The 11802-nt window shown below is 39.5% G+C and overlaps 2 protein-coding genes across 3 annotated transcripts; both read left to right on the forward strand.

The window, feature by feature from the left end:
• The first annotated feature begins 1488 nt into the window (after window positions 1–1488).
• On the forward strand, window positions 1489–5826 carry LOC134378021 (uncharacterized). Its single transcript, XM_063096928.1, has 2 exons — window positions 1489–1719; window positions 5727–5826. The coding sequence occupies exons 1-2, from the start codon at window positions 1681–1683 to the stop codon at window positions 5820–5822; spliced, it is 135 nt and encodes a 44-aa protein (XP_062952998.1). The 5' UTR covers window positions 1489–1680; the 3' UTR covers window positions 5823–5826.
• A 347-nt stretch (window positions 5827–6173) lies between these two features.
• On the forward strand, window positions 6174–10799 carry PTP4A1 (protein tyrosine phosphatase 4A1). 2 transcript variants are annotated; one of them, XM_063096926.1, is made up of 5 exons: window positions 6174–6281; window positions 7475–7567; window positions 8088–8218; window positions 8582–8656; window positions 9377–10799. In XM_063096926.1, exons 1-5 carry the CDS (start codon window positions 6177–6179, stop codon window positions 9492–9494), a joined length of 522 nt encoding a protein of 173 aa, XP_062952996.1. In that variant the 5' UTR covers window positions 6174–6176; the 3' UTR covers window positions 9495–10799. The 2 variants fall into 2 exon arrangements, with proteins under 2 accessions (XP_062952996.1, XP_062952997.1); XM_063096927.1 differs by having other exon boundaries at window positions 9381–10799.
• The last annotated feature ends 1003 nt before the right edge of the window (window positions 10800–11802 follow it).

Below are 11802 nucleotides of genomic sequence, written 5' to 3' on the forward strand. Positions count from 1 at the left end.
TTTTTGCTTATTTGTGAAGAGATACAAAATATTTCTCAAGCACTCTTGTTTTCCTTGATTTAAATGGATTCAAATTTTCATACACAAGCAATTTTTTAAAAAATGAATATGAGTTGGCTTTTGTTCCTTTAAAAGTCTGGCCCAATTCTTTTTTTTCAAAAGCACTTATTTTGCTTACAGAGGACATGTTTATAAGAAAGTTGAATAACTATGCAAGCGGAGTCTCTAAATAGAAGTCCTAGTAAATCCTAACATGCTGCAGTACATTGACTGAGGACACATTCTGATCCCTAAAGCTCTCTCCAATCTAATGCTCAGTGAAAACAGCAAACAAAAGGCCTCAGTGTTAGTGGAAAACCGAGTTCTTCAAAGCAGGTGAAGGTCCTGTTTACTCCTTTCAGAAAGCTGAGGAGAAAGGGTTTTCAGATTATAAATGGCAGAGTTGCCCTTGTATGACACAGAACAATTGTGATAAGGCTTTACTTCTCAGGCGCCTAAATTATGAAGACAGTGTTTGAACAGGACTAGAAATGAACAAAAAGGAAAGCTTAGCTTTGACGCAGAATTACATCACTCCTTGACAAAACTGAAGATTCTTGATTTTTTAAAAAAGCTTCCTTTTAGTAGTGTCTAACCTTTCTATCTGTGACAACACATGAAGTGAGCAGCAGTACAAAGGATGCATGTGATTTCGAAATGCCATAATTGAGCCAACTGCAGTTGCGCGCGTATGTAGAATGGAGGCGTGACCAAAAAAAGACTATAGGCAGCCTGTATCCGCATCAAAAGATACTCTCCCCGTCTTCTGTAAAATAAGTCTTGCGGAAATAAGTTTCTCCCCGCTTGAAAAGTGCCCCCAGCGACAGGAATTCATCTTGTCCACGCCTCGAGCCGAGGCATTCAATGTGTTGAGTCACCGAGTACAACGGTCGTGCGACATAAGCATTATTTGATGACGAAGATCCTAGGGGTGCAGATGCCAAGGTAAACCTCTGGCAAGGATGACTGTGGTTAGCATTTAAGGCAGAAGCAAGCAGGGTCGGGACTGAGACAAGGTTCCAGCCCCACAAGGACTGCATTTTTAACTTTGAGGCAAACTTCAAGCCTCCCCATGTGACATGTGCGCACTCCTAGGTGGTTTTAATTATGTGAAACAGGCTTTGCAGCGCGATTCCTCCCAGTCGATAGACTGGACTCTACTCCCGTTCCCGTCTCTTACCCTAACTCAGGCCTCCTGCATCCCCGAGCCCCTCCTCAGCCCTTCCCCGCCCCTGCCCGGGGGGATGCTCCGGCTTTTGCGCTTCGCCATTCATCAACCGGTTCACACCGGCGGCGGCCGCCACGGGGTGACGTCCGCGGTGGGCGGGCCTCCGCCCCCGCTCGTCGGCTCCGAGCCCGGAGTTCCGGGCCGTGATTGGTGGCCGGGGGTTCGCACGTCGAGCCGGCTATAAAGAGGAGGGCTTGTGACGCAAGGGCGCCTCGGCGCGCTTATTGGCTCCTTGGGCTGCGGGCCGGCTCGGCGTCGCTCTCTTCACGGAGCCGCTCACTGCGTGGTAGAGTCTTGCGCGCCCGCCGCCGTTTGTATCGCCGCCGCCGCTCCGCGACGACCACCGCCGTCCCCTGCCCTGCAGCTGCCGCCGCCGCCGCCGCTTGTGTTGCCGCCGCCTCGGGACCGGCTGTATGATTAGGCCACAATCTTCAATGAGTAAACATATTCCTGTGAGTAGCTGTCGCACTGCCGCCTCTCGGGCTGGGAAACAGCGACCGACCCCCCCATGCCCGCCGTTGCCTTTGTTCGGAGCCTGGCGTCCGCTCTCTGCCTCCCTGGGTTGCGGTTCTGGTGGGTCCCCTGTGGGAGCGGGTGAGGTGAGGCCCTGTGGCCAGCCGCTGGCGGCCGGCTGCGTGGGGTAGGACGCCATCCCGGAGCTTGTGGGGCTGCAGGATGGCGGTTGGCTGCCGGAGGCACCGGCCTCCATGTCACTGCCGAGCCGGCGGCGGCGGAGGTGGTGCGGCTCGGCCTGCGCGCCGGGAGGAGGCGGTTTCGGCCTCCGCAGCGGGCCGGGCGGGGCGGCACAAAAGTCGCTTTGTGACCGCCGCCTCCGCCCTTGGCCCTCCGGTCTGGCGCGCCCCGTCCGGGCACGGCGGGTTCTGCGGCGTCCCAGAGCCCCTTTGTTCGGCTGAAGGAGAGTGGCCGCGCTGGGAGCGGGAGACGTGGCCCGGGGTGGGGCGCGGGCTCCGCGTGTCACTGCGGAGCCGGATACGGGGAGGGCGCGGCGGCAGCCGGGTCGCCACCAGATCCGGGCCGGCGTGGGGTAGGCGGGGCGGCCCGGCGCGGCTGCTAACGGTCTCGGCCCGGAGCTCTTGGAGCTCGGGGGCCGGCGCGGGACAGGAGCCTGGTGGAGCCACCCTTGTTCTCCGTGGCCGGGACCGGAGCCTCAGACAAAATGGCCTCGGCTCCCGCGCCTGACTGAAGGCGCGGCGTGAACCCGTGATTGCGGCGCGGAAAGGGGGCGCCACGGGCGGGCCCGGGCGTTCACCACCGCGTGTGCGGAGCGGCGGCCATCGGGGGCGTTCCGCAGCGGCAGCCTACCTGGGCTAGAGCCGTGCTCTGCTAGCGGGGGACAAGAGGACGCCGGCCGCCTGCCCCGCCCTCTCTCAGTCTCCACCTGGTAATTCGAGCTGTTCCGGATTTAACGCCCCGCCCTGCCCTCTGGAGAGTGGGAACAAGTCGAGTCTTGTCTTTTCTCTGGGCAATTCGTTGAAAAATGGACTGGGTCTGAGCGCCTTGGAAACTGCCAGGGCTTATGTTACGCTGAAGCAAAGGAGTCCCCGGCCGGGCACCCGCGTGCAATTTTCCTGCCAATCTTGGAAGGGCCCTGGATGGCGCCTTTTAATCGGGGACTACTCAGAGCTGTTGCCGAAATTGGTGTAATGTGTTGTTGACTCCTGTTGGCTTGTTGCAAAAGTAGCCAGCCAGAGTCAGAATTCTGAGGTTTATGTTCTGTCCCTGGAACCCGCTACATTTCCAAGAGTAATAAGTTGTTATTTACACTTTAGTTGTAACCGTCGAACTGCTTGAGATCCAGATTCTGAGGCAATGCTGTTACTCTTTTTTATAAGAATCAAGAGTAAGCAGCATTTTACACATGCTTCGTGGGGGTGCGTTTCCTAAGACCTAAGTAGATGTGAAACAGATTCCAACGAATTATTTGACAGAGCAATTACACAGATTAATTGGCTTGACTCTGCGGTCTGACAAACTGACTTAAGCTTCTCCACAGAAATTGCTCTTCTCTCCTCCCCTCTGTGTATATTTTTGTGATTATATGCAACTGAATGTGGGAGGAAGAAAAATCCCTTGGTACTTCTGAACTGCCTAGCGTGGATAGTTTTTCCTGTAGGGAGGAAATTAAGAATGGGGGAGTGTCTTGGGCAGAACAGAAATGTCATTGGTCACCATTGCTTTTATAGAAGTGTCCCCCCAGCCACTGGGTGGCTCCACTCAGTAAAAATAACCAGTTGAGGAAATGAATTCTTTCTATATTGCTTTTTGTGCTTCCTGATGAAACTGCTTAAGTGAAGGGATATGGATGGCCAGGCTTGGCTGTAGTCAACAGGCATTTTAGCATTAAATATGGAAATAGTGGTGTTAAATGCTCCCATAAGTCACCTTTCCATTGAAAAAAAGATAGTACCTGGACATCAGAATACTGTGATTAAATTTACAAATGACTTCTTTAATTCATTTTATGTCATCAGAAAAGTGCCAAAGTACACTTTTTGTTATATTCTAAGGAAGTAGTATTTACAACTTAAGTTGAAAGTAAAATGAAATTATTTCCAGATTACTGTAGTCTCCACTATAATAGTGGTGTCTTTGATGGCAGTTCAGACACTTAATTTTTTAACTCAGCTGACAAATAGGTGAAGAAACCTCTGAGAGCTCATTTGAACAAATTTAGAAATGAAAGTTATCTCCCTTAAAAGGCCTTTCAATAAATGACACCTAATGCTAGTACCTTTGTTTTGCCAGAAAAACAGATTTGGTTTTTTTTACTTTGTTTTCTATGATTAGTAGAATTCTTCTAGAAACTGTAACTAGTGTGGAACTCTATATTTAAAAGTATAAAATGAAAATGGGGGCAGATTGAATTTGATTTTAAGCGTTTTAAGTGGTTACTTTTGAACATGGAAAACTAATGGGACTTTTTCTTGTTAACAAGATTTTATTTTGTTTGGTAATTTACTCATGAGATTACATATGAAGTGTTTGGGGCAGTGGTTGTCACTTCGTTGCTCTTCTTGTTAACCTGTTAATTTTTCTTAGTCCCCTCTTTATTCCCAAGTACACAAGTACCTTATAAATTACTTGGAAGAAGACTTAACAATGCTTTTCATCTACATATTCTGAAAATATCCTGTGACTATTAATGTTTAATACTGGCATAAAACTGGCTTAGTTATTAAAGGGAACTTGGGGAAAATGTACATTTATATTGTATTTATAGGTGGTAGTAGTTACCCTGCTTTTGAGACCTATGAAAAAAGTCCAAGATAATTTCTACCACCTCCCCCACCTTCCCTCTTGCACTCTCTCTACCTGCTTTTCTTCTGAATTTGATTTCAGTTTTAGGCTGGATAAGTGAAGTTTTGGTTTTAAAATACAAAAGAATACTATTAAAACTATGAATATTTTTGTAGTTAGAAATGGAAAGTCCTTCCTTTTTTAAAGTTGTAAGTGTGTATTCTTCTGATACTTCACATAACAAGTTGATTAACTTCCACAGACTCATTTTCCTCATCTGTTAAATGGGAATGATAAGTTAACAGATTATTAAGGACAAAATGAAATCTTGTGTATCTTGGAATGCACAAGACAAAGACTTTGAAAACCAGTCTCTTTTTTCTTAAGAAAAGGATATATTGGTTAAGTCTTTAGGGGAATTAGGTAGATTTTATTTATGAGAGGCAGTTAATTTTATTGCAAATAGAATGATATGAGCTGTGTTTGAGCCATCAAATTTTTAAAACAACTTTTTAGGTCAGTATAAGGAAGAGATGACCAAGTACAAAAGGAAAATGCAGACGTGACATCAAAAATTTAACTTTTAAAAAACAAAATTTAGAAGGTAATCATTGAGAAATAATAAAGAAGTTGTTATCTTTGTAGAAAGCCCTACAACTAACTTCTCACCCCCATCATAGTGGCTTAATACACAACATTAAATATAAAAACAAAAAATTGAAAAGGAACTTAAATGTCTTCCAGTATACCAGTTAAGTATACTATGCAAGGGTTAATAGTTTCAACGGATTTGTAAAGTTTGTATTAATGTGTAAAAATGTTTTGTTAGTTGGAAAAATCAATATAGAAAGTTGTACACATAGTTCAAACAACCAACTGTGAGAAATAATTAATAGAAGTATATATATATATATATATATATATATATATATATATAAAAGGAAATTTTACCAAATGTAGCAATGGTTTTTTTTGAGGAATCTTTGTTATGGATCAGTAATTCCAGTTTAATGTGCTTATGACTGCTTGTTTTATGTTTATTGATTTAATCTGTAATTACCCCTTGAACTTTGTGATTGAAGTCAAAGTAGCTTGAACTCTAATTTGAAAAGATAATTGAGGACTTAGATACTGTAAAAGCATAGCTAGTTCCCTTTGAATTGGAAAATAACTTTCTCTCTCTCTCTCTTCTTTTAAACAGCAGTTCTGTGGTGTTCTTGGTCACACATTTATGGAGTTTCTGAAGGGCAGTGGAGATTACTGCCAGGCACAGCACGACCTCTATGCAGACAAGTGAACTGTAGAAATTCATTACTACTCCACCAAGAAGCCCCCATAAGAGTGGTTAACCTGGACACGGAAGTGTTGAATTGACATCCGCAGAGCATTTTATAAGAGTTCTGACCTGGATGGGGTAAACCTCAGTGCACTTCCTTTCCATTGCCTCAGTATTACTGGATTGAAGAATTGCTGCTTCTTGTTAGGAGGTTCATTTCATTTACCATTATTCCCCAGTTTATACTCAGCACTGAGAATTTCAAGTGGAGTATATTGAAGTAGACTTCAGTTTCTTTGCATCGTTTCTGTATTCATTTTTAAAAATTCTTTCATAACCCTATTGAGTGTTTTTTTTTTTTTTAACTAAATTAACATGGCTCGAATGAACCGCCCAGCTCCTGTGGAAGTCACATATAAGAACATGAGATTTCTTATTACACACAATCCAACCAATGCGACTTTAAACAAATTTATAGAGGTAAGACTTGACACTTTTTAATGTCTTAAATGTATTGCAGTCTAATAGTGGGGCTTATATCTAACAAATATTATTTTGGTAAATATGAGACGATATGCCTACATTTCTAATACTCAGAAATGAAATATCAATGATTTCTTTAGGTTAGAGGTAAATACATTTTGAGAAGGGAAATGTGTTTGAGTTTCGATTTGTAAGTTAATAGCTAGTTCTTCATGCCTCTGAGTTTGCTTAATTTAAATTTATATGCGGATACTATAACAGTATAGCTCTTGCTTATCTTGTAAGAAACATACAGGGGAAGGCTGCTGTTTATGGATTTTTCATAGATCTGGTTAGCCTAGTGAATAATGCCATAAACCAGTTAGTTGAAGTCTTGGACCCTATTTCATTTTTAGAATCCAATTTTCGGCTACTTTTGTTTATTCCTGATGGTAGTTACATGACCAAAACTATCTCACTATCTACTACTTTTTACTGGGAGAAAGGAACGCAATGCTGAATAATTTATCTAGATTCATTCACATTTTATAAATATCTACAGGTATTGAGAAACAGCAAATAGCCCTCTTAGATCATAGGGAAATACTTAAATGGTACTTTTATTTTTGATTGACATCTGTATATTTTTTAAAATGTTAGGAGAGTTATAATTAGTAATAATATATTTTAGAGCCTGTAGTTTTAAATGGTGTGTGGTGTTCTACTGTATTTTCAGGATTTTAGAATATACTTTTAAGACTTCATACTGTGTACCTCAAATGAGTATAAGTTTAAAGAGTTAGTATAATTAAGTCAAGTCAGATTACTTATTTGGTTAGTTATAAATGATTCCTTTGTTTATATTTACCTTTTTTTTTTTTATTGCTTTTTGCCCCTCTTTTGTTAGTATTTCATTCCAATTTATCCAGTGTTCCCATGACTACTAAAACACTTCAGTATATGAAGGGCCCCAGGATTAAAAAAAACCTTCTAATTTATTAAAGATATGTGTGGTGTTTAACATTCGCTTTTCCTTTTATATTATTCCAGTATTGTCATTTAAAACAAGATTCACTTCCTTGTTAAACATACAATACGTAGGTTCTATGATTTTTTCATACCTACTAATCAGAGATGATCAAAACAGCAAATGGTGAACAAAGTGATGTGGTTACGAAGACTTAAGTTGTTTTAATGTATATTTTATCCAGGAACTTAAGAAGTATGGAGTTACCACGATAGTAAGAGTATGTGAAGCAACTTACGATACTACTCTTGTGGAGAAAGAAGGCATCCATGTCCTCGTAAGTATTTAACATTTTCTATGTGTTAATGATACTGGGCTACACAAGTTTATTCTTGAACTGCAGACCTAAAAAGCTTAATATTTTAATTTGTTAAAAAAAATTATGCAGTATCTTAATTTCCAAATAAATGTGAAAGAAGACTGGGCATTTAGGCACATTTCATTGACAGTGGGGTTTAATAAAACAGGTAATTAAACATATTAAAATAATACTTTTGAAAACATTTGGATGGTAGAAATTTTGAATTTTTCTTTTAAAGATGACCGCTAAGGGGATCTTAACCCTTGACTTGGTGTTGTCAGCACCATGCTCACCCAGTGAGCTAACCAGCCATCCCTATATGGGATCCGAACCTGTGGCCTTAGTGTTATCAGCACCACACTCTTCCCAAGTGAGCCACAGACTGGCCCCCTAAATTTTGAACTATTGATATGGTATTTATGTTAAAGATCTAAAATATTTAATATATATATATATATATATATAATTTATTTATTTATTTATTTTTTATACTTAGGATTGGCCTTTTGATGATGGTGCACCACCATCCAACCAGATTGTTGATGACTGGTTAAGTCTTGTGAAAATTAAGTTTCGTGAAGAACCTGGTTGTTGTATTGCTGTTCATTGTGTTGCCGGCCTTGGGAGGTAAGAGCATTTTTTTTCTTTTTTTTTGTTTTGGTTTGTTTGTTTTGTTTGGGGCAGCTGGCTGGTGTGAGGATCCAAACCCTTGTCCTTGGTGTTGTGAACACCACTCTCTACCAACTGAGCTAACAGGCCAGCCCTAGAGGATTTCTTAATTTAGTTATAGATAAAAATCTGGGTTGATAGGAAAATTCTGATACTTTATGTATTTCTCTAATTTTTTAACATACAGTCAACATTTACTATGGATATTACTTAAAGAGGAAGTATAGTAGATAATTCTACTGGATTAGGGAATGTTTGGAGTAATCAATTTTCCAAGGTTTGGTTTTTAAAAATTATTTATCAGAATTCTTACCTTACCAGAGCTCCAGTGCTTGTTGCCCTAGCATTAATTGAGGGTGGAATGAAGTACGAAGATGCAGTACAATTCATAAGACAGTAAGTAATGGATTCTCTTTTCATTTGTACTCTTTCATTTCCTTGTTGTAAGTATATTACTAATAGCTCATCTGACTATTATGATCATTTTTAAAGACAGTATTAAAAAACTAGGAAATAAAGATCTTCTCTTTTTGCATCCTATACAGATGCCCACATTATCAAGATTGTAATCCAGTGATATTCTTTGAATTATTGTTTTGCTTTAAGTTCTTGATTGAATATGTTGCTTGTTAATTTGCATTTTTATTGAGCTATAATTAAGATGCAGTAGAAAATACACAGGTGATCAGTTGACAATAACAATATGGTAATAACTTCTATTACCATAAATTAGTATTGTCTTTTCTTTTAAAAAAAAAAAGAAAAGAAAGAACGAACTAACGATGACCGGTAAAGGGATCTTAACCCTTGACTTTGTTGTCCACACCACACTCTCCCAAGTGAGCTACAGACTGGCCCAAGTTTTGTCTTTTCTTGGACTTCATGTATATAGAATCGTGAATTTTGACTATTGTAACCACCACTCAGAAGACTTAGAAAATTAACTTTTTACTATTTGTTTTTCATGTGTATCTATGTCCGTGTTCCTTTCTGCATTAAGTCACGGCCTAATAATCAAAAGATAAATTGTCACAAGAGGTGATAATTAGCCATAGCATGCTAAACATGGCTGTAACGGGATTTTGCTTTGATTGCTTCATCTTTTTTTCCTTCTAGAAAGCGGCGTGGAGCTTTTAACAGCAAGCAACTTTTGTATTTGGAGAAGTATCGCCCTAAAATGCGGCTGCGCTTCAAAGACTCCAATGGTCATAGAAATAACTGTTGCATTCAATAAAACTGGGGTGCCTGATACTGTTGCTTTGGAAGTGGAACTTAGGCAGGACCTAATTTGTCATGCATACTAGCCAACTTGTTGGCTTGGTGAATAAGTCTAGTGAAACTTCCATAGGAGTATTGAAAAGCAGTTTTACCAGGCCACAAGCTTGACAGAATTGCAGCCTCTGTGTTTGGGTTATGATCAAACTATTTGGATACTTAGCAAAAGATTCTTGCTGTTTAGCATTTAAAATGTGCTTATCATTTTGTACCAATTGACCTTTCCTGAAATCATGTGGTATTGACTTACATTTTCTTGAAATCTGTTCCCATGCCAGAATCTTATCAATACATAAGAAATTTCAAAAGATTAGGTGCCAAAATACCCAGCACAATACTTGTATATTTTTAGTATCATACAGAACTAAAATCCCAGGAACTATGAACACTCTAGACCTTATGTGGTTTATTCCTTCAGTCATTTCAAACATTGAAAGTAGGGCCTATATGGTTATTTGCCTGCTCACTTTATGTTTACATCTCCCGCATTCATACCAGTATACATCAGGTTGCATAACCATTGATTTTTTTTTTTTTTAAACCAAGTCTTACAGTGATTATTTAATGTCTCTCTAATAAATCTCATTTTGTGTTGTTAGGAAAAACCTCCATTTTGAAAATCTACATTGTACAGAAGCACATGTCTTTAATGTCTCCAGACAAAAAAGCCTTACAGTTAATTTAATGTTTGCACTCTGAGGTGCAACTTAACAGGGAGGGCCTGAAAAAAGAATGGGAGGGGGCTATTAAATATTTTTAGTAAAATGTTGCCTTTGTCTTGTGCAGAACATGTAGAATATGCTCTTTAATTTAGTAAATATTTTTTTTAAAGGTAGAGATGCTTTGTTATTGTAGCTAAAACAATTCTTAATCATAAAATTCTTGAAATTCTTTTTCCCCCCATACTTATCAGAAGTTGTTTATCAACTTATGTTTGTTTGAAGTGTTTTTTCCCCCTTTTCTTCCCGACCTCTCTTGCAAAAAAAGAAGTGGGTTTCTGCTAATGAATTGAGCAGATATCTAATATTTTATATGCCTTTTGAGCTGTGTAACTTAATATTTGGATACTTGATAATTTGTTTTATTATGTAATTGATAAAATGGTGATGTGTATTAATGTTAGTTCAACCATATATTTATACTGTCTGGGAATGTGTGGTTATAGTTCTGTGGGGAGAAATAATTTGTCTGTGTTCACCAGCTTGTAAAAACTTAGTGCGAGAGCTTAAACATCTAAATAAATAATGAAATGCATTTATCATCATTGACATTGTTTTGCTTGAAGTTAACTTATTTTGTAGAAAACAAAATGAATTGTACTTCACTTGATGCCATTCAACATAAAGTGTGTCCTCATTTTTCTTTATAAATGAAGGATTAAATGAAGTCAGCATTTCAGTAAGCTTGTAGAGAAAATTTGTTAGGGTCATGAGAACTATTTAATACTAAAAGCTCTTCCCATTATAAACTTTCCTTTTTAAAGGTCTAGATGATTTTGAGCCAATTTATTGTGTACGGAGGAGAAACTATAGTAGAGGACGTCTTTGATTTTTAAGCTCAGTTCCACTAATTAGTGCTTTTGAGCAACTTTTTTTGGCAGCTGGCCAGATCAAACCCTGGACCTTGGTGTTAGAACTACACTTTAACAATTGAGCTAATAACCAGCTAGCCCTAACTTTTGTGCCTCAGTTCTATCATTTGCAAATTAATAATAATAATTGCAAACCCTTATGGATTTTGAAGTTACTTTGAACATAAGAATTTGGCATGTGAATGCCTAATAATGTTTCTTTCAGTAATCTGAATCTTTATGTAGTTCATGCTAATCTAAAGTGGACAGATGTTCATGTCTGACCTTTTTTTTTAATAGTAGTTATAAATGTAAAAGACAAATTTGAGTAAAAAGTGATACTCGACCTTGTGTTTTAAAGAATTTACTTTCATCTCTTCATGCTAGTTTAGCACTTGGTATACTCCATTTTTGAAATTTAGCCAGGGCAAAAGAGAACCAAAGGCCTCTGGAGGCCCTTGGTTCTTTAAATCTTGTTGTTTAACCTGGGTTTTTTTGTTGTTGTTGTTTTTCTACGCTTGATGAGAGACTTCTGTGTAATTGATTATTAAATGACACTATTATCACACAGCACATAAAACAGCATTTGAGAGAGGAAGTGCCATAATTATTTTTTTTTTTTTTTTTTTTTGTCGTTTTTTCGTGACCGGCACTCAGCCAATGAGTGCACCGGTCAGTCCTATATAGGATCCGAACC

The sequence above is a fragment of the Cynocephalus volans genome, chromosome 5, assembly GCF_027409185.1.
Source record: "Cynocephalus volans isolate mCynVol1 chromosome 5, mCynVol1.pri, whole genome shotgun sequence".
NCBI classification, from domain to species: domain Eukaryota; kingdom Metazoa; phylum Chordata; class Mammalia; order Dermoptera; family Cynocephalidae; genus Cynocephalus; species Cynocephalus volans.